Raw genomic sequence first — 21,350 nt, 5'->3', positions numbered from 1 at the left:
CAAATGCAGTATTGTGGGCCCCAGAGTCGGACATTTGTGCGTAACGTATTCATGACGATTGATAACAAAGGTCTAATCACCGGATGTCAAGCTGGAATGGCTTGAACCGACCGCCAATCGTGGCACAACGGGGGCACTTGCGACGGGCCCCCTGCTCTGCCATAAGAACATCGACACACGCTTGACACAGGCCGCAAATGCATTCTGTGCAGGCATACGAGTCCTTGAGCAGTGAGACGCTCTGGCAGGCTGCGCAATAGATTTGGGTATTTTGAGACGAATAGCTCGGTGAGGAATCTGATAAGCCTCGCGACTCGATGTGGAAGTTCTCCCCGCTCTCACCACTTTCAACCGACGGAAATGGGTCAATCGTGTCCTGGCTGTAGGATGGCGGGGTCAGGGCTTGCTGTAGAGGTGAGGCTTGATAGTTTCCTCCAGCTGCTGCTTGGAATCCGTGGTGGTGTTGAAACGGAGGCAACGACGCCCTGTGAATGGAAACTGGTGATTGAGGCATCTTGATGCGAGTCAGCATGAGTAGACAGGTATGGCAAGTGGATAAGTCTTACGGGAGTCCTATCCTCATCAATGTCGCCGGCGGCCGATGCAGCCTGATCGGCAGCATCGATGAGGTCTTCCCACCTTTTCCCATAGTCTGCAGAAGGTTCAGCCGATAACGCCTTACGGTCATTATTACCTGGTCTAAGCCGTTCATCGTTCTGGATACGTCGAAGCCAGTCTGCTGCCGATCCACGAGATTTCTGTTTCTTATGGTGTGCTTCCCTGCCCCTCTTAGTGACGGACTGTTTCCTAGGTCGCGCGGGCCCCACGGGTCGCTGGATTGGCGGCAGTGTCGAAGAGCGACCAGGAGGCGAATTTGTTAGGATTGACGGAAGTATGTCCCGCGGCCTGCTCGAGTTCATGGCCGGGAACGGTTCGCTAGTAATGTCGTTATTGGACAAGTGCAGTGGCGGCAGCTCGATTGATGTCCTGGGAATCCGGCGTCCTTCGCTATCGGAGTGCCAGCCCTGGTGGTTGGGGAAATAAATTGATTAGCCATTACTTCTCGCTGGTAAAGCCTGTGAAGTAAACGGCTTCCGACTTACCATCTCAGACTCCCATTCGGGTTCGACTTTGTGACCATGCAACTGAGCTAGCGCAGCAGCAGCACTGGCCGTGGGAAGCAGGGAGCTGACAGTGTGGTCTTCCAAGACCCGGGGCGTCCCCGGATTACTATTGTCGTACATATGGCGGTCGTGATTGAAGCCTTGAGGATGGTCAATCTTTGAGGAGAAGCCCTGGATTGAGAGGGACGAACCCTGGGGAACAGAGGTCGCGTTTGGCTGCTGCATCGGTGGACGTTCAGACGGAGGGGTGTTTATCATGAGCAGAAAGCTTTCCTCGGTCGCTGGGAGCTTCGAAATGTAGTGCTCAGGGTGTGCTCGGCGGATGTGCTCTTGCATGGAACGGTATCGTTTTTCCTGCAGTTTAATCAAGAGGGTCAGATGGGCTTTTTTTCCCGTTCTCTTTTTCTTTCGTTCTCTCGGCCGGGTGGGTTTGGGTTGTTATCAAAGCTCTGCGCCAAAGTCACAGAATGTGCAGACGCCCGGTGCTTGTGGCGAAGGAGACGTCGTGAGGAGAGACCAATGCAGCAATGCAGACAGCACTTACACCGATGCATCTCTTCCTACAGCTAGATCCATCCTGGTTTCGCAGAGGACACACGACTTCATTGTTGGAGTCGGTGATTGAAAAGGAAGACGTTAGAGAAGATCTGGGCGGCATCTTGACCCCACCATGCACTTGAGGGCTGGTATCGATACTGAGCGGGGTGAGTTGAGATAAGTGCGGCAGTAGTATATTGCGAAGGGGAAGCGATGTCAATTGAAAGTGTCTCAATGTGGTGAAGTTTGGTCATTTGACGGTTCGATAAAATGCTGCGATGCTTGGTGAGCAATGGTTTAGAGCTTTGGGAGCTCTCGTCTCTCTCTCAGGCGTGTTACAAGGAGTGTTTCGAAGAACAAGGTGTAGTGGAGGGGGAGGAAAGAATAGAGATGAAGAGGAAGAGAAGGAACTCGATTTTTGGGGGGGGGGGCCGAAGGGAAGTTGACCGAAAGCAGTAAGTAGCGGCAACGGGGGAGAGAGGTACACTCGCTCGACAGGCTACCTAGGTAGGGGTGTGGCTCGGTCTGGTGGGTAATGAAGTACCCAGGACAGGGCCAGCTACCTTGCGCAACACACGCAGCTCAGAGGAGGAGGAGGACTTGGTAGGCCAACCTAGTCATAGAAGCAAGGTATGGGATGTGGATGGGGATGGCAATGGGGAGTGTGAGGTACAAATAATGGCCGCCAGGTGGGCGAGCAAGGACGGAGCTTGAATTTGGCAAGCCGCCCTTGTCTGGGCCTGGAAGTAGCGACGAGATCAAGAAAGTGGGAGCAGGAGCTGCTGACGAACACAGCTCGAATGCCCATCTACATCATGCCGCCCAAAGAGCGACCGGTTGTGAGAGCTACATTGTGCCGAGAGTGCGACAAGAATAATTGAGTTGCGCGCCCGTACCTGCCTGTTCTGCGCCTATCCTGTGCCTGAGCATAGGTTCTATAGTGCTGCCCCTGAGCTTACTTTGCTTGTACTGTATATGGGGTGAAAGATGCAGATAGAAAGGCACAATATCAGTCGCGGACAAGGAGGCAACGACAGGGCGAGCGAGGAATGGGTGGGAAGCAAGAAGAGGGGCAAGGAAGTGGGCGGTAGGTCTCGGGAGCGACTGAGGTGAACGGCTGACAAGTCGTATGCTGAGACTTGGATCATCGTCGCAAGGTTGGGCAACCCTATGCAACAAGTCTACCTGGAAATTGGCCTGTGGCAAGACGGTGTCATGTCACCGCTCAAGTGCAAGTAGCTGTTGATGGCAAGACCGTTGGTGCACCACAACACTGGCGGCTCGGTCGGTGCAGTGACCAGGTGGTGTAAGTGGCTGACCCAGCAGAGACCGAGGTGCTTTGAAGGCTTCATCACCATCAGCTTCAATGTTAGTCGGCCTACTTTGTCATGTACGGCAGCGCCGGCTAGTCGCCATGTCCGAGCTCATCATGAGTTCTTATTCAAGCCTGCAAGCCTGGAAACAAGTCCGATGGGCTAAACGTATTGCCCGAGAGAAGAGTAACAAGATGTTTCTTCTCGAGTCAGTCGTTCTGCCTCTTCTCTTTGTTCCATGGAAAGATTGCACTACAAGGTGAGGTGCCTGACTTGACTGAAAATGGCGGTAACCAGCTGAGAGGATGCCACACACGCCCGTGTGGGAACACACTGGTTCAATCAAGGCTGGTGCTTGGACGCTTCGGCACACCACACACACACACACACACACACACACACAACACACACCACACCACAGATGACCGGTTTGGTGCTTATTCGAGGTACAAGGCGGCGTCGGCCTCGTCATCTTCCAATAGCAGGCCAGCAATCCGAAAGCTCGGGGTCAGCAATAGCAAGGTCTATTCTACTTGGTGTACGGATAAAGGTAGAGCGAAAGAAAAGAAGGAAAAAAGGTCGGTAGGTAGACCCGCCGAGGTCATAAACCAGTCAATTGGTTGACGTCGACTGACAACATGAATGACTCGATCGAGGAGACGGAGTGTCTCTGGTGGGTTGGCACATTGGGTTGGTTGATCCCAGGGCCAAAGGGAAGGAACGAATATCGATAAAGGAGGGGCGTGTGTGTAAGCCAGGCAAGATTCGAGCCAAGGCAGGTCGACTACAGGTACGGATGCTGCGAGGGGGGAAAAGAAGAAAAAAAGGATCGAAAAGGACGACAGGGAAGGAATGGAGGAAGGGGGGTGGTGGGTGGAACAGAAGGAGCATGAGGGAGGGGAGAAGAAAGTGCAAGCCAAACTAGAGGAAGAAGAGGGGTGAACGGATCAACCTAAGTAGGTAGGTACCTGGGCAGAAGGTGGAGCACGCCTGCTTTGCCCTTTCTCTTCGGAGCTTGCGAGTGGTTGGAAGAGAAAGGGGCCTGCTGCATTGCAGGGGAGCTCTTGATTCTGCCTTTTGCCTCTGTCATTGTCACTGCTCTGTCTCTCCTCCTGCCTTGCCTTTCTGACCGCCCAAGCCTGGTCTGTCCGAACTTCATACTTCCACGGGACCACCATTCTGCTCTGTTTTGCAAATTCAAGCCTCGGCCCTGTCGCCAGCGATGCGTCTTTGCTTTGCTGCGCGGCTCCTATCATGTCTTACGTCTGCTGCGGCTCCTGTCGCTTGCATAGGCCTAGGTATTCGTTACTCTCCTCCCTCGGTCCTCCTGCGTCTGCTTTCCGCCAGCACAGAACAGCGGAGCTGGACCCCTGGCCCGATTGTCACCTCCACAGATTGGACATGTCCATGGCCTCGGTCATGTACACCCGCCTGCCATTGGATCCCCGCTTGCTGGTCGTCACGTTGGACATCCCAGCTGACAGGTAAGGGCCAAGCTACAGTAAAGCATAGTGAGTGTAGCTCACACCGCAGCAGTAAGAGCGAGCTTCCACCATTTGCCCCCTCCGTTGAAGCGAATGGCTTTGTGCGTAAGGCAGGGCGCCTTAAGCGAGGTGAAGCTTTCAATCTTTCTTTCCGCCGTGGCCAAGAAGCGCGCAAATGCGCAGCTCGACAGCTTGGCTTCATGCATGACTTGGTCGACCACCTTTGGTAAGGTAGTTGCTTGCTTGGTTGACTTGAGCAGTGTCAGGCTAATTTTACTGCTCCGTGACGGCATTGCCACACCAAGATGAGGAGTCCCAACCCAAATCTCCGGGATAAAAGCGATGAACGGTCCTCGGCAAGGAAAGGCATGATCGGGGCAGCCGTTGGGCATTGAGAACTGGAACACGGACCAGCAGCACGAGGTTACGCACGCCTTTTTTTCCCTCTTTTTTTTTTTTTTTTTTTGTTGTTGCTTGTCGATTCCATAGCTGTTGTCGAGTCGGCACCATGCAGCCCGAGGACACGAAAGACAACGCCCAGCGCATGCAGGGCCCCTTGCTTTACCTTGATCGGTGGAAGGTGGGTTAATTTTTTTCTCTTCTTTTTTGCAGACATGAACCTTGGAGCCTCTGCAGCCCCGTGGTGTCTGTAGCGTCTGCAGCGCCTCCATGGCACGCATTAGTGGAGAACTTACCCCCGACCCGTGGACACTGGCGCCGAATCGTCTGTTCCACGAGCGGAGTGGAAGAGCGGGTTTGACGGGGTGGGAAGCCAGAGACAGGGGAGAACACTGGAGGGAAGAGCACGATGCGTGGATGTGGATCACTACGTGGATACGGATGTAAGCGGATAACGTCGTCGTCGTGGTGTATCGACGGGGTGTTGGGGGCGTCTGCCCAGCTGCAGAACAGCTGCTTCAAGGGCTAGTACCGTCCGTTTTTCTTCATCGTTCTTTCTCTTCCCTTGCTTTGCGATGCTCCTGTGATGTTGAGATGCTAGGATTCGGCAGGGCTCCAGGGGGGTTACTCTTCAGCACGTCAACTTGCCTCGTTTTAGTAAGCTACCCTGCTTGCCCGCAGGCTACCATGTCATCAAGCGGGAGAAGCGACACTTTAGATACTCGAACTCGACCTGCGCTTGTGCCTATCACCACTCTCTCCGACCAACCATTCTCCTCGTGCTGTGCTTTTCCTCTTCGTTTCTCCATCTTCCGCTCCTCAGATTGGGTGGCGACCACATTTTAAGTAGGTAGCTGTTTGAAAGTACGTATCTGATGTGCCAGGAAAGGTCTCCACTTTCGGCACGAGGGTCCAGTTCCTTCGCGTTCAATATTGACCTCGGCCTATCACCACTCGGCAGATTTGACTGCTATGCAGCAGAACGAAAAAGAGGAGGGGTCTGGAAAGAGAGACGGACGGGGGGATGCGACTCCAAGACGGACCGGCTCCAGAACCAGATGCTGCAGTCCTGCATCAGACCAAAAATTGGAAGTCGGAGCCGCTCCACTTGATCCCTTGCTCCCCAAACCAACCTCATTGGCAATAAGCCAAAGCTGCCAGTGAACAACCCGAAACCACGGCTTTTCACCGAGGCGGCATCTGCTCAAAGAAGAGAGCTCCAGTCCGAGCACCCAGCCCTGCTCAGATGCCGCCCTTGCGCCCCCATCACTCTCGGCTTCTCTCCTTCTCGCGAGTTCTCTCTTGAGTTTACAACAACAGACCATGTCTCAGCTCACTCAAATAGGCCTACGGGCCATCTATGCAGTACTGCGGATAGCTAGTCAGCGCTAAGCAGCAAAGAAATCAACGACTTGACGAGCTGCGCAACCGATTGCATTCCATTCCTGGTTCTCTCTTTTTTTCCTTCTTTTTTTTTTCTCTCTCTCTCCCCCCCCCCCCCTTTGTTCCTTTTGCCACTCCCACGCCCCTGGACCCCCCTGGCCTACTGGCAGGAAGGGAGCAAAGAATTATACATTGATTAAAAATAAGTCAACACTCGCAGAAAAGCGGATATTTATCAGTACCTCTTGTAATACCAAAGTGACATCACCCTGCTTTGGCTGGGATCACGCCTTCTGCTTTTTTTATATAATTGATTTCTCCAAGAAAGAAGCAATGATTGGTCCCTGAATTATTTGCACATCAATCTCGACTCGTCTATGGGTACGGATACAGAGTCATTCAACTGATTGATGCATACATAGACACGGATACCATGCAAGCTCTTCGAAAGACGGACGAGTCGAGACCCTCAAATCGGACCAAATCGGGAGGTATCCATCTCGTGACGACCTACGAAACGTTACACGAACGCCTCCCCTATACCGCTGGCGGCTGCTGCAAAGGTACTTTGGCTACCCTGCTTGAGGTACCTTGCCGCAGCAGTCCAAATGGTTTCACGAATGCCGAGATGGTCCAGAAGGAGACCAACCTCATCGAGAGCAACGAGCTCAAGCTTGGCGTCGTCAAAAAGAAATGAAGAAAGCGGTGAATCGACCCCGCCTTTCTGCCTCTTTTGCCGCCTGCCCGGAGTCTGAGGAACGGACCTGCGAGCTGATGCCGTGCCCAGCGGCCTGCTGCGATACGCCCAGCGTCACCGCCCTGTGCAGACGCCCCCTCCAGGTAGGTAGGTAGTACCAGAAGGATGTGGGGGATAAGCTCATGAACAAGAGCTCAACTGCCCCCTGCTGATAAGAAAAACCCTCCACCAACCTAGCCAGGGGCAGCTTCGACGATAAAGCTCACTCACTCCAAGGGGTTCTAGCACAAGATGCACCAAGCAACCGAACTATCAGAAGCTGCATTTCCACAGAGGCATCGAGATGTAGTAGTTCTTGGGACACCTTTCGTTCTTCGATCGGTTTGTTTCGTCCCTCGACTCTTCAGAGGCCTTACAAGAACCGGACCGCAGCATAGGGAGGGACGCAAAAGACTCGCTTGCTAGTCACACTCCCAACGGACGACCGCTCCGGGCCTGATTCTCCTCGTATTTTTTTATTCAGTAGCCTTTGCTAGTCTTTTTGACAACATAAAAACTCGTCCGAGATCTTTGGCATTGTTGCAGTTAGCTCACAGTGCCCCCAAATTTCACGCCATTTTCTTCTGTTCTCCGGCAGTAATAGGAGGACGTGAGGTAGTAAGGTGAGATTTCGGATTTGAGAGGGACAGGAGGGTGTGCCACCATTTCTTGTGCCTGTCACATGCTGGCTTCGTTTCAACCACCCCACTAGCTTCTCGCCTACCCGACAACCGTCCTCAAGGCTCTAATCCCGTCTGGCTCCCTGTCTTCCGAGACATGGCGGTCAGTCACTGTCTTGTCGGGGACACCGGCTGCGTCTGCGTTTGCGACTGTTGTCGTGGCCTCCTAACCTCATCACCGTCGCTGCATCCAAATGCTTGACTAAATCTCAGGGATAACGATGACGGCCAGCTGCAAGTCAGAAGAACCCCGTACACTTTAAGTACAAGCACTGTGGTGCGCCCGTCTTTGGCGGCACACAAATCACAGTGCAAGAGCGGCAGCACCTCAAACAGCCCCAACACACCTTCAAGCCCCTGTTCGACTCACTCGTCTCGTCCTCCAAAGCACAGCATGGCCCTGGCTGGATTCAATTCGCAGTTGGAGACTACTTCAAACAGGTTGCAGAACAAGCCGGAACGTTGTTCAGCACGGCGGAAAGTCCGCCGTCAGGATACATCTCCATGGGCCACTGAATCGTGTGATTTGCTCTCCTGGGATCGGTTGCGTCTTCCCTCCCCTCCTGGTTGCGGACGAAGCTCTACTTCGACGTCATGAAGCTCCGTTCAACCACAACTTTCGAGTTCGGAAAGATATGTAACTTCAGTCCACCGCCCGAAATGGCTGTGTTTTTTGGCCCGAATAGCTCGGCAGGCACATGTTGCAACGGGCTATCCCTTGCCTGGTTTGGAAGGGGGGCGGCAGCCAGCACCACTGGAGCCGCTGCATTCTGGTCATCAGGCTTGCATGAGTTGCTCGACACTCGTGGCCTCGTCATCGTGTTACCATTGTCATGACAATCTTCGACAATGGTGGCGGCCAGCTGCCATCTTATCAACTGGCAGATCGACTCAGCTTAGATAGCCCCCGCCCTAGATTTGTGGTGTTGATATCATCCGATATTCACTTGCTCCAATCAAAGCCGTCCATCTCCAAAATCCCAAACAGACTTGCCACAGCTTTCTCGTTGATCAGTACTCGGGGCGTAGTGCGCGGACGTTTGAGATGGGCCTTGTTTGCCAAGAAGCTCGAGAATAATCGAATGCTTCGGCGCGCACCGATGGCCAGTGACAGGCGACAAACTTCAGGGGGGGAGTCGGGGCATCGACGAAGGGCCCCCGCCTGACTGGTTTGAACTGGCGAGATGGTCTCTTCGGGATAGATGTGCAAGGGGCACATTCCGGGTTCCTAGTTCTGAGAGTGGCACAGCCTCTAGAGTTTCAGCCTCCGACCTTGACTGAACTTGGCAACCTCATTTGCACACTTTGTCGGCCATTCACCTGTAGTGGCCGTCATATTACTAACTGCTGTTTGGCTCTCGGAAGTCTGAGCACCTCGCGTTCACCTGCCCTTGGGGCTGCTGACTTGTTGAAGGATCCGACCGCGATGCTCTGGCCTCCTCATCGACGCGATCGTAGCCTCCAGGATTGGCGTTACAGGGACCATGTTTCTAATCTGGACCAGGGAAAGTATCCTGAACTCGTCTCGCGTTTCCCTGAAGGCCTTCTCCGCGTCCAATCGTTCACGGCGGTTATCCCCAGAGATGCGTGCCGACGCGCCCCTTGACCCCAGGAACTGCCGTCGCCATATGGACCATATCTAGTTGACTTGCCTTCTTGACCCTGCTTGACCGTGTTCCAGTAACAACACGAGATTGCTCCTCGGCTGGCTATCATCCTCGAATCATCATCCGGCGGTTGGTTGCTCGTACCATCTATATACTCTTTCGTCACTTGGTTAATGAGACCGGGCCATGGCGTTGACTGTGAAGCAGCTCAATGCTGATGCCTCGTTCCTTCTAACTTTTGAACCTATCGTCCCCGAACCAATTCCGGGTGTCACCACAAGGCCGTTCCGGATCCTGATGGATCCATGGATCACAGGACCATCCACCATATTCCATTCTATACTCTCGACCGCAACGCATAAGGAGTACCCGTGCGTTTGCTCTCTACAACACCTGCCGGAACCTGATCTCGTCATCATCAGCCAGCACAAGAGCGACCACTGCAACGAAGCAACACTCCGACAGCTACCGGCCGCTGGGACAAAGACGCTGATATTGGCGGAACCCGCAGCTGCGAAAGTGATCCGGAGTTGGAATTACTTCAACAAGGACAAGGTGCATACGATTCCACGATGGGAAGACCCGCATACAACGGGAAAGCACTCCGTGGTCAGGGTGAAGGTGCCCCCGTTCACGCCCGGCGGCGAGCCTGGAGAGGTATCGGTTGCCTTCATCCCGCAACGCAGGGACTTCAAGGGCTTACACGCCGCCGTCGGCATCACATACCGGCCGCCGCCGACATGGCCCAGGTTCACCCATCTCCTGACGCCCCCGGAGACGCCAACACCGCAACAGTCCCGTCTTATCACGCCCCAGGTCTCGATGGTGCCACACCAAAAGCCTAAAAACGCGCCTGCGTACCTCAGCCTTCCAACACCCCCCGAGACACCAAGCAGCAGGTCCCTAAGTTCCGTCCGCTCCGGGGCCTCCGTCGTGCCGGCCCTGGATGCCCGTGACAGAGCCGTCTCGGTCATCTTCTCCCCCCACGGTATTTCGTATCGCTGCCTCGAGAAGTACGCCAGCACTCATCTCAAGGCTGAAGCGGCGCTGCCTCTGACCGCTCTCTTGCACTGCTTCGACACGGTGTCGAACCCGTGGTGGCTTGGTGGAAATATCTCGACCGGTATGCCGGCGGGCCAGGAGACGGCGGCAGCGCTTGGGGCCAAGGCGTGGGTCAGCACCCACGATGGCGACAAGGACGTCAGGGGACTGGTAACGAGGATGCTGAGGACAAAGAGATACACGCAGAAGCAAATTGCCGGCCCGTCTCAGTCTGGCAAGAGGCGCGGCGACAAACGTACTGGTCGTGAGAAGGCCGGTGATAAGGAGAAGGATGGAAAGGGAACGGAGGTTCTTGTCCTTGGGGTAGGCGAGGAAGTTGCAATGACAGGCGAGGGTGTATGGAATGTCGAGCCTGGGGCGCGGGTACTACCTTCGGCCGGCAAGGTGCTAGAGGACGAGAGGAAGCTGAGAGGCCGAGCAAGGGGGCGGGGGTTGACGCCGGTTAACACTACAGCCAAGTATGGACCTCGTCCATGACCCAGTCGTGTTTTTCGTTGTGTGTTATGTTCCACGTGGGGGTTTATGGCTTGTAAAAAGCCCTTTCTCCCCTGCTTGTGCAACAAAGGGGCTGGAGATGGGAGTTGGGAACGAAAAACGTCTGGGATGAGCACCCTGAGATACGATATGATGCGTGTTGACGAACGGAGGACCAAGAAGGAAAAAACTCGGCTTGTTTGTTTCTCACTAATAAGACTGGTAATGTCTGCCCAGGACGGCGATGTTCTCCAAGAATTGGGATACGGTTGATACCTTGGAATAAGAACGTACTGACCAGGCTACGTTCACCCAAGGAGCCATAGTACGACCACTGAATAATACCATTGATAATGATGACTGCACAGCAATACTAGATCTCAAGCTGTTTCCTCTACTCATCCTCGCGAATCTCGATGTCGGGTCTTCGGCTCAGCTTCCTGCATTATGAATTGCACCTGCAAACATGTCCTTTTCAGAGGAACTGGGGTGTTGATCGCCTCGTAGTCAAACTGTTCAGGCCAGAGCGTATCCATCTGTGCCTGGGCATGAAATGGTAACTCTGCCATCAGCTTACTTTTTCTGGGTGTGTGGCGGATGCTCACCTGCGTTATTCCCTCTGATAACGCGCTCACTGCAGATGAAGCTCTACACCCGCAGCTAACTTTGCTCCTGAGATCTTGCCAACCTATTACGATAACGGCAGGGCGACACGAGATAGAACCGGAGGCAGAGGGTGGCCGGTGAGGGTGCCTCCTATACGTCAGGATGTACGATTGTCTATCTCTCTTAGACATTGATCATGGTTCTAAGGACGAATGTAGACTGATAGAGTTTGTTCACGCTCGATGAAGCTGATTCAAGCTTGCACTTCTGTTATAAAACACAAAGCGTGTTTTACCTTAGGTAAGGATTCAGGAGTGGTGTTCCAGTTCAGTTACTCTGAACAGTCTACCTTCCATCACGTCTGGTTGGAATTCCTTGCGTGTTCTGATCACAAATACCAAACTGTGTCAAGTTGATGGGGTTAAGGCCGCGTGTACACTGCTCTCCTGAGTTCTTGTTAACCAACTTAATGCCTCCCTTGTCCTGCTTTCGCTATGCATGGAAGGGTACACATGCACCCTGGAAGCTGCCGATGCAGAGTGAACGCATAGCAACCAGCATAGCAACCACTGTTAAAACAACAGATTGTGACGCAGCCATACACCTCAAGCACCGCTAGCCTAATCAAGTCCAGTAGGTCCTGACATGACGTTGTCTTTAACCATGCAAGTTGGGAGCCATAGCAAGACAGTTGCCCTTCATCGTTGCTCTCATCTTTTGAGTCTTTTCGTGGTCTGAGACGGATAAGAGGGCACAGACTGAGAGGCTGGACACTGATGGTTTTGCCCCATGATCTGTATCGTCCCTTTGCCCCTAATTCCTGGCTATCAACGGACGTAGAAACAAACTGAATCGGCAGAATCCAGGAGCTACACACACCATCCACCGCCATCATCATGAATACAAGCCCTGACGCTAGGCTTCAAGCCCATTCAAGTCGGAGTGGAGTTGTGGAATCTGCAAGTTTTGCTCTTTTCCAGATGAAATTCCGTATCATGCGACTCAGATACCATGAGACCGACAACCCATCGTGCAAAGGGTGCCATTCTTCAATACCAAAGATCCTCCCTCCACTATCTGCACCCATCTACCCGGGGTATCTAAACCTCCCATGCAAAACGAAGCATACCTCCTCTCGTCATAGACGGCCATATCCGAGTATGCTGTCTCATCTCGGGCCCATCTCCGCACTCTTGTGAAACCCACCGCACAACCACAGCTTCGTTGTGCTCCAGTCTACTTTCTCGCCCAAGCCTACTTGAGCTGCTTGAGAATCTCCGTCAAGAAGTCCTCGAAGCTCAGTGTGATGTAACCGTCCCTGTCGTCGTCGTACTTCTTGAACACGTCCGTCATGCGCTTGAGTGAAATGCAAGCCTGAACGAAGAGGTCGAAGGACATGACGCCCTCACCGCGCTTGTCATACGTCCGGAAGAGGAGCTCGACGAAGCCGGGGCTCAGGCGGTAGCGGAAGGCGATGAGTGCGTTGCTGAACTCGGGGAGCGAGATATTACCGGAGCGGTCGGCGTCGAAACGGTCAAAGAGGGTGCGCCACGAGGCGAGGAAGGACCAAAGCCCGCAGAACTCAGCGAAACCGATGGTGCCGCTGCGGTCGGAGTCAAACATGCGGATCATCATGCGCACCGTTTGCGGGTCGAAAGCGGTCCAGTCGCCGTTGACGAGGGCGGTGGACAGTTCGCGCTCGGAAAGCTGGCCGGTACCTGTGTAGTCCCATCAGTCGGGCGGGTCTTGGACAGCTACAAATAGCAGCACTTCTTACCATCCTTATCGACGGCTCGAAAGAGGGGCAGGAGAGTCGGGTCAGCGCCATCGGCAGAGGCATCAGGGGCAGGAGACGGGGGCGGTCTCGAGTTGGGTGGGGGTCGGTGTTGGGCAGTAGGACGCGGGCCGCCCGTCGGAGGAGGAGAGCTGACGCCGTACATGGCGTTGGGGCTCGGCCGGCGGTGGTCGTTCCGGGGATCGGGACGGTGATAATCGTCGCGCGGGACTGGCGGAGGGGGCTTGCTCTCGTAACGAGGTTGGGAAGCAGGCGGTTGTGAAGGTTTCGGGGCAGCGCCGCCCTTCTGCAATGGGAGTGTCAGTTTATCTGCGAATGGGAGATCCGTGATTGCGCGCAGCAAGCCGATGGGATAGTATGGAGTGCGGAAAAGCGCCAGGCGAGCCGGAGGCCGAGGGCGGTAGACAACGTACCTGCTCGGGTTCCGCGAACCTGAGAGGGGGTTAGCACTGCGGGGCAAAACAGATTGGGTGTGAGAGGGGTTAGGAGGAGCCGTGCAACATGCCTTGGGAGCTCGTCGGGGTTGTAGGGTCTGTTGTACGCCATTGTAACTGCGGTGTGAGTGGAGGGCGATCAAATCCAAAGGGAAATCAGGAAATTCTTCTTCGGAGACGACTCGAATGGCGCGGCTCCTGCACTTATGAAGTTGCTGAGGTGGTGGGGGGGTTACTGTGGGCTGAAGAGAGAGGGGAGAGCCGCAGTAGGGGTTCGGTAGGTAGCTGGCTACCAACGTGCAGGCAAGCCGGGGGAAAAAAGGGCAGGCAAGACAGGGGACCACGACTCAAGGGCAGGCGACAGTCGGCACGCTACTTAGGTAGGTAGGCAGGGAAGAGAGGCAGGGCTGGTGGGATGGTGCACGAGGAGGTGTGTTTTAGGCCGTGGAAGTGCCAGTCAGGCTCGGGGGGCCCAAGGCGACTGATGAGCAGAGAGAAAGGGGGTTTCAGCCGCACGCTCCGGTATGACGCGAGGTTTCGCTGGTGTAATGTTTGACGTCGGCCCGGTGCAGGACGAAATAGGCTTTCGTTTGTTGACAACGAAAGATTGTGATGGCAGAATGAATGGACGAGGTAAGGGCGTATCGTGCCTTGGAATAATACACGTGTACTGCTCGTTGAATGAAGCCAAGCTTTTGGGGCGCAGGATGACACGGGCAGCGATGACACAGGGAAACAACGTCGAAGAGAGCGTCCGTCAGCGTGTATGAGTCGGGCGGGGGGCGCTGGGTGTTGCGTTGCGTCTTGTGTTAACCTCGGGAGAGTGCGAAGATGGTGACCGATGGTCTCTGTTTGTACAGTCAGCCTGCAAGGTCAGGTGGGTTTTCGTGAAATTACTCGTCTGAGAGTGCGAGCCAAAAACAGAACAGGAGCCCCCCCAGCCAAGGAATCCGGATGGAAAATCCAACAAGGCAGAAAAGAAAAGATGGGTATCGATTGTGTACTTCCGCGCGGCGATGCTGGCGCTGATCAGCCGCAGGCAAGAGGCGGGCGAGTTTGGGCTGGCGACCTCGCAACACCGTCCGTTCCGTTGTGGATAGAAACCGACGGGACACTGGGGAACGAATTTTAAAGTAGGTAGGAAAACACACATCTCTACGGATACAAGAGCGCCTGTCGGTAGGTAACACGGTAATGTTGCGCGAACCGAAGCGATTCGGACAGCCCCGTCGACAGTCGCTCGCAAGGCCCAGGCACGGGATAACACTAGCACCGCAGTAGATACCTAGTGTCGTTATACGCGCTTAGCTCCCGGATATCTCGTATCTATACCGAGAATCTTCGCAGTGACATACGTCGCCGGTCGTCGGTCAGCCGTCGATTCGGTATCGGTATCATGTATCCACTAAACACCCCCCTCCTCCCCCCAAGGGGTTTCTAGGGGCATCTTTCTTCGTCTCAGAATCGAGTACTGGCGCTGTTGCAAGCGAGGTGTCCTGAGCACTTCAGACTCAGCCTGGAGCGAGCCACTGCAGCGGGCTGCCGCCACTTCTCCCCTCATTCACTGACAGTCCAATCGCTGACCATCTATCTCACTCACTCCTTCAATATCCTCACGCCCCATCTTCAGTCACCTCACGTTGGCCCATGCGTTAGATTAGTTGATATCTCTGGGAGACACACACACACACACACACACACACACACACACATGACGCCGGGCCAGACGACGTAACAACGTTGAGATGAGGTGGTCGACTGGTCGTCGAATCTCCGTTTAAGCTTATTTGGGCAAGACCAATTATGGTTGCCAACGCACCTGAGATGATCTGACCTATGGACAGACAGAGATGCCATCTCCAACCTCGAACGAGACTCTCATCTTGTATGTTCGAACAAGTAGACTAAAACCTTTCCAGCGGCATCTCGCCTTGTGACATCCATCGCGTGAAGCGTAACCGTGGGACTTTCCCAGCCGTAACACCCCAACGTCGGCTGTCTCCCTCCTTCCACTCCAATCCCGCCCCACCACAGCCCCGGCACCAACGCCCCTCCCCAGAACGCCGAGCCTCGAGCACGGGACGCCGGCAAGTCGGATTGCGTATGCTTTCCAGCTTTTGCAATTCGCAGCCCTCAACTCGTCCCTTGCCCAACCTTCTCGAACTCATCGAAACTTTCCCCCCCTTCTATTCTCTCTCTTATTACCTTCCTCTTTCTCTTCCCTCTTCATCGTACGTATCCGTAATGTGATCCCCTTTCTCCCCTCAAGCGAAACCCCAGAATATTCCAGATTACGTGTCCCTTTTCCCTTTTGGCTTTCCCACCTGCTCCGGTCTTGACAGTTGCTTCTCTCCCTCACTGTCACACCTTCCCTAAAGGCCATCTATCGAAATCCACCAGTCTGTGTTCACCATGTGTGCACGCTGCTCTCTGGGGCCCTCATACCACGTCGTCTCGGCCGTTGCGCTTTGCCGCTCTTGGATGCCATCAAACGACCCTTACAACCCCAGTCTATTTTGCAGTCAGGCAAGTGTCTGAGGGATCCGAGATGGATCGCCACGCTGCCTATCCCGCCCGTTTCCTTGGTTTCGTGCAGGCTGCATGCGAGTTGTGCCACTCTGGGGCTGATTTGCTTGAAACTCCTTTTCCAGGCTTTGAGGAAACCATATACTAGGCGCCGAACCTGTTGTTCTTCCTTTCGCTCCTGGTCACATCGGCAAACGCCAACTCGGCTGTGTGTCAGTGACTTCTCATATATCCTCTCATCATCTTTCACAGTCCCTCCGCGTGGGCAACGTCTCTGAAACCCGCCAAACCTACGACATCCGGCATGGCCGAAGACAATCTCTCCACCAACAGCGGCGAGTTCTGGCTGTACGGCTATGGGTACGTCCCCGATCCCTCGAGACCCCCCCCCCCCCCCGATCCCTGCTGGTCACCCTCTTGGTCGGCGGTTGTCCTTCAGCTCCTCCCACCATCCGTCCCGCACATATCCCTGTTGCATACGAGCCTTGCCTTCATCGCTCCTAACGTTACAAACCCCGTTCTTCAGGAGTTTGATATGGAAACCTCCGCCGCACTTTGGTTAGCCTTATCCCCCTTCCGCTACCCGAGCTACCGGCTGATCTGTACCGTCTTACACCCCACAGATAGGAGAATCCCTGGTTGGGTGACGGGATACGTCCGTCGCTTCTGGCAAGTTCGTCTCTCCCTCCTTTCCCCCCTGACACAACCCGTCTTACCCGGCCCCATGGGACGCGAGGCTCTTTCGCCTCCCTAGTGCCCGCTGTCACTAAAGCTTAGTTGCACCACCGTTGACTGTCTGGTTTCGTCTGGTCTCATAACTGACTCCCCTCTACAGGCAAGGTATCCATCCCACACCCAAAGGGCCGCCGCATGCTTGTTCGCTGGCCTTGTCAAGAGGCGTCTAATCCCATCTTCAGCCAGGACCACAGAGGCACACCAGAGGCCCCAGGCCGTGTTGTCACTCTCATCGAGCGTTCGTTTTGGGAGCGGTTGACCGACCACCACGACTCAGCTCCTGACCGCGTATGGGGCGTCGCCTACCGTATCAAGGCCGACAAGGTTGCCGAGGTCAAGGATTACCTCGACATCCGTGAGATCAACGGTTACACCATCCATTACGCCCCTTTCTTTCCGGCTGACGGCTCCGAGACCATCCGTACTCTTGTGTACATCGGCACTCCGGACAACGACCAGTTCGTCGGCCCCCAGGATCCCCAGGAGCTGGCTACCCACATCCGCAAAAGCCGTGGCCCGAGTGGGCTGAATATCGACTACCTCCTCGGCCTCGAGAAAGCCCTGGACGAGCTGAGCCCCGAGAGCGGCGACGTCCACATCACCGACCTCTCTGACCGAGTTCGGACCATCATGGCTGCTGAGCTGGAGGGTTCCGGCCATGTTGTTGAAACGTCCCAGCCGCCTCCATCTGCCGTTAGCAACAACTTCCAACAAGAACACAGTATCGAGGAGCAGGAGGAGACAGAAAAGACAGATTGAACAGTATCCCGCACGTTCTTTCACCTATCATTTTGGAAATTGTTCTTTGTTATTTTTGCCCCCCTCCCTCTGCTCTGCTCCCTCGTGCAACACCCTAGGGCCATGTCGACCAACAACATGTTCTCAACAGATCATAGACGAACATGCAGACACGTACGTAGCGTTAGACCACAAATCAGTCGGCATCTGAGACGATTTGAGAACCCAGCCACCTCCGCGTTCACCCATCCCCGCCCACAGTCAACAAAAACAAGCATCACCATCATGTGCGTACAATATCAACCATTGGCAACAACCAACGAGACATGGAGCAGAAAGGTATAAGGTCAACGAAGACAGAAGCAGAAAACCATTCCATTTGAGAGAAGACTAGGCCGTTACCAACCCTTGACCGCGGGTTGGGGTTTTAATTTTCCAGAGATCCAGTGCAACAGAAGAACCGGGTATTGTGTTGCAGCGAAGAACATCACCAATGCTCGATCGAACCAACGGGCGCGCACACGAACGTCTGTCAGACTCGGAGGAGGTATCGTCGGCAACAACTCTTGGCCGCGTGCTCCCGTGTTGCGAATATCGACAACCAGCGGGCAACGAATCTCCGAAATCTAGCGAGCACTAATAGCCTCGGCCGCCCTGAGGCTGCTGAGACGGGTCCTGCTGGTAGCCGTACGGAGCCTGCGGAGCGTAGCCACCGTCTGCGTAGGGATTGTCAGAAGCGTACTCAATCATTGGAATTCGCGGTATCAACTCACCCTGAGGAGGGGCACCGTAGGGCTGCTGAGGGGGGTAACCACGGCCGTACGCAGGCTGCTGCTGCTGGTACATGTTGGGGACGCCGACCGGGTATCCGCCCGGGGCAGCGCCGTAGGGCGCAGGGGGGGCGCCGCCGTAGCCGCCACGCCCGCCGCCGAAGCCGCCGCCGCCGCCGCGGAAACCACCGCCGCCACCACCACGGGGGCCGTTGTCGGAAGCCTTGTCAACGCGAATAGTGCGTCCGTCAAACCTATCGACATATTTTGTCAGTTGGTCGATCTTGTCATACTTTCATTGCGCCGGGACAAGCTAGCAATGGGAAAAAGATTGGCAAAGGCAGCGTACTCGACGTTGTTCATGGCGGCAATGGCCTTCTGGGCATCTCCGTCCTGGGTGTAGCGGACGAAGCCGAATCCACGGCTACGGCCAGTGTCGCGATCCTTTACAACGACCTTTCAAAACGGAAGCAAACACAGGTCAGATCTCTCTCTCTCTCTTTCTCTCTCCTCAATCTTGCTGGACGGTTGGGACAAAGCGTCTCTCCAAAGTCCATGACAACACACCGCTCTTAAGAAAGTTTATTCGCGGACTGGACGATCAGTACTTACAGCTTCCTCAACAGCACCGAACTCCTCAAACTTCTGTCTGAGGGTGCCTTCCTCAGTGTGCCATGCAAGGCCGCTGGAGGACGTACTGTTAGCAAAAGCTTATTTGATGCTTGGCGTCATTGGATGCGCCAGTGAGGGAGAAACGTACCCAATGAAAAGCTTGGACATTTTGATTGTTGTTTGTTCTTGCGGAAGAGGTTGATGGTCTGTCGGATAGAATTAGTGTCTGTCTGACAAGAAAGTCCAAGGGAGACTGCGATGCATAAATGCAAATGGTCTTGAGTGGCGCCAAGCGGGGTCTAGACGAGTGAAGAAAACGAGGGACGGGAACGGCTCTTTTTGGGACTTCCCAGCTGAGGAGCCAAGGGAATCTCTGGCTGGCCTGCATCCACCTGCACACCAAAGGAGAGGGGCAGTGTTTGAGGGCTGGCTTTGTCACTTGACGATGGCGCGCAACGCGAACCGTCAGAGGCCGAGGCAGAGGCGACAAAGCAAACGTACTGGATCCAGGCAGGAGGCCGAGAGCAACGATGAAGGCAGGCTGTGTCAAACAAAGAGATGTTGACGTGCGTGCCTGGGTAGGTAGGTGGTGAATCGTGTTACGGGAGGGAGAGAGGAGCAGGATCGAGATACAGACCTGGTGGTTGGAGTAAGGTGGGCTGTTGGTAGGAGTAATTGACAGAAGTCGGGTTTGGATCTCTGGGCTTGATGGATCGAAAAAAGGAAGGAGGGGTGAGTGTGTGAGAGAGAGGAATGCGAAAGGCCACCTGGAGGGGAAAGAAAGGAAATGCAGCTTGCTTAGCGGGAAATTTTTAATGGATGGAGGAAAGGGCGTTGAGGCAGTGCAAAAAAAACAGGTCCAAGGTAAGGTTTGGTGTGTATCTGTATTGAGTGTAGGAGTGGGAGTGTGGGAGGCGGGTGACTGGACAGGACAGTACCGGTAAGGTAGGTAGGCGGGGTGGGTTGAGGCAAGGCGAGGTACGTAGGAGTGGAAGGGGGCGACCGCGGGATTGCAGAAGCAACAGCCCCAGCAACTTCCAGCTTCTCTCGGCCAGCATTTGGTTGCCTGGCCTGTCAACCCGTCGACATCACGGCCGCCGGTTTCATGCTGCAATCGGGCCCTGAGAGGAAGAGGAGGGAGAGGGTCGCGGACTGGGCACGCATGGGAAAGAGCTCGTGGCGGCGGGACGTGGAGGGGTCCGGCGTGTTGGGGGCAGGTGGAGGGGAGGGGAATGGGAATGGGACTTGTCTTTGGTGTGGATGGTTTGTCAAGAAAAACAGTGCAACGACAGTTATGTACCGTCCCTCCCTAATTGCCAGGCAAGGTACCCAGCTTGACCAACGAACCACAGTCTCGGCTTGCTTGGGTAGGCCAGAGACGGCAGGAACCATGACAAAGTGAAAGAACGGTATGAAAGCAAGAAGTACACCACTAGAAAGACAAATCCAAACGAGAAGGAAACAAAGAGAAGTCGAGGAAAATACAACCAAACTGTTGGAAGGGGAAGGCGAGATGGAAATGGCGTAAATGAAAATTTTCTGGTCGGAGGAATCAGAACACGTACCTGTGGCTGTGTCTGGCCGATTCTTTGTTCGGATGTCTTTTGCTGGTGGTTTCTTTGTTGCGGGTGATGCAAAGATGAGAAAGAAAAACGCAGGCCGCGAGGAGGAAAAGTTAGAAGCAGCAAGACGGAAAGTCGATTCATATCAGAATAAGACAGGTAGGTAGGTAGGTAGGTACTGATCCCTGACAACAAGGTAGTAGTGGCGGTGGTAGTAGGCACACGAAGGGGAGGGGGAGGTTCAACAAGGACAGGCGCAGGTCAGTGTCAGAATCAAATAATCGCGCTTTTTTCCTTCTCACATCCTGTCCCTTTCTTCTACTTCTTCTTCTTCCTTCTCGGCTTCCCTGTTCGTGCTGTCACCATAGTCTCATATTGTATGTGATGGACGCAGAGTTCGCTGCCACGCTTCTTTCCAACGGTGGATAGCTTTACTCGGCTCTGCTGCAGCGGCTCTGGTCTAGTGCCTGACTTGCGACACCAGATTGGGAGGGAATGAAGTGGGAAACAGGGTAGGGTAAATCAAAATGACTTGCCTGCGGTGAAGTAGGCAAGGTCCTGTACCCTGCCTTCGCTTGATCTGAGTACTGTATGTACATGCCAGCCAGCCCACATCTTACGGGACCGCTTGATTCCTGTCTCGTTGTTGCCGCCGCTTCTCTGCTGCTGCTGTTCAGGTACATGAGGTAAGGGCCAAGGCGTCTGAGAGATCTCCCCGGGAAGGAGGGACCCATGAAAATATCCATGAACATCCAGTGACATGGGGGCGTTGT

General features: G+C 54.6%; 7 protein-coding genes across 7 annotated transcripts; 4 read left to right on the top strand and 3 right to left on the bottom strand.

The window, feature by feature from the left end:
* Positions 1–76: 76 nt before the first annotated feature.
* On the bottom strand, positions 77–1,782 carry CH63R_11713 (Transcription factor; the record flags this gene model as incomplete). The annotated part of the gene is made up of 4 exons (XM_018306687.1): positions 77–514; positions 567–1,025; positions 1,104–1,478; positions 1,669–1,782. The coding sequence occupies 4 exons, from the start codon at positions 1,780–1,782 to the stop codon at positions 77–79; spliced, it is 1,386 nt and encodes a 461-aa protein (XP_018153528.1).
* Positions 1,783–4,375: 2,593 nt separating this feature from the next.
* Positions 4,376–4,688, top strand: CH63R_11712 (uncharacterized protein; the record flags this gene model as incomplete). The annotated part of the gene is made up of 2 exons (XM_018306686.1): positions 4,376–4,458; positions 4,511–4,688. The coding sequence occupies 2 exons, from the start codon at positions 4,376–4,378 to the stop codon at positions 4,686–4,688; spliced, it is 261 nt and encodes an 86-aa protein (XP_018153527.1).
* A 1,985-nt stretch (positions 4,689–6,673) lies between these two features.
* CH63R_11711 (uncharacterized protein) lies at positions 6,674–6,937 on the top strand (the record flags this gene model as incomplete). Its single annotated transcript, XM_018306685.1, has 1 exon — positions 6,674–6,937. One exon carries the CDS (start codon positions 6,674–6,676, stop codon positions 6,935–6,937), a length of 264 nt encoding a protein of 87 aa, XP_018153526.1.
* Positions 6,938–9,449: 2,512 nt separating this feature from the next.
* CH63R_11710 (uncharacterized protein) lies at positions 9,450–10,802 on the top strand (the record flags this gene model as incomplete). Its single annotated transcript, XM_018306684.1, has 1 exon — positions 9,450–10,802. The coding sequence occupies one exon, from the start codon at positions 9,450–9,452 to the stop codon at positions 10,800–10,802; it is 1,353 nt and encodes a 450-aa protein (XP_018153525.1).
* Positions 10,803–12,659: 1,857 nt separating this feature from the next.
* On the bottom strand, positions 12,660–13,345 carry CH63R_11709 (Calcium binding modulator protein; the record flags this gene model as incomplete). The annotated part of the gene is made up of 2 exons (XM_018306683.1): positions 12,660–13,123; positions 13,183–13,345. The coding sequence occupies 2 exons, from the start codon at positions 13,343–13,345 to the stop codon at positions 12,660–12,662; spliced, it is 627 nt and encodes a 208-aa protein (XP_018153524.1).
* Positions 13,346–16,464: 3,119 nt separating this feature from the next.
* Positions 16,465–17,654, top strand: CH63R_11708 (ChaC-like protein; the record flags this gene model as incomplete). Its single annotated transcript, XM_018306682.1, has 3 exons — positions 16,465–16,520; positions 16,788–16,833; positions 17,058–17,654. The coding sequence occupies 3 exons, from the start codon at positions 16,465–16,467 to the stop codon at positions 17,652–17,654; spliced, it is 699 nt and encodes a 232-aa protein (XP_018153523.1).
* Positions 17,655–18,269: 615 nt separating this feature from the next.
* CH63R_11707 (RNA recognition domain-containing protein) lies at positions 18,270–19,183 on the bottom strand (the record flags this gene model as incomplete). The annotated part of the gene is made up of 4 exons (XM_018306681.1): positions 18,270–18,657; positions 18,753–18,859; positions 19,016–19,100; positions 19,164–19,183. The coding sequence occupies 4 exons, from the start codon at positions 19,181–19,183 to the stop codon at positions 18,270–18,272; spliced, it is 600 nt and encodes a 199-aa protein (XP_018153522.1).
* Between the last annotated feature and the right edge of the window lie 2,167 nt (positions 19,184–21,350).

The sequence above is a fragment of the Colletotrichum higginsianum genome, chromosome 8 (genome assembly GCF_001672515.1).
Source record: "Colletotrichum higginsianum IMI 349063 chromosome 8, whole genome shotgun sequence".
NCBI lineage: Eukaryota > Fungi > Ascomycota > Sordariomycetes > Glomerellales > Glomerellaceae > Colletotrichum > Colletotrichum higginsianum.
Note: the sequence above shows the minus strand (reverse complement) of the source record. Positions and strands in the feature narration are given on the sequence as shown.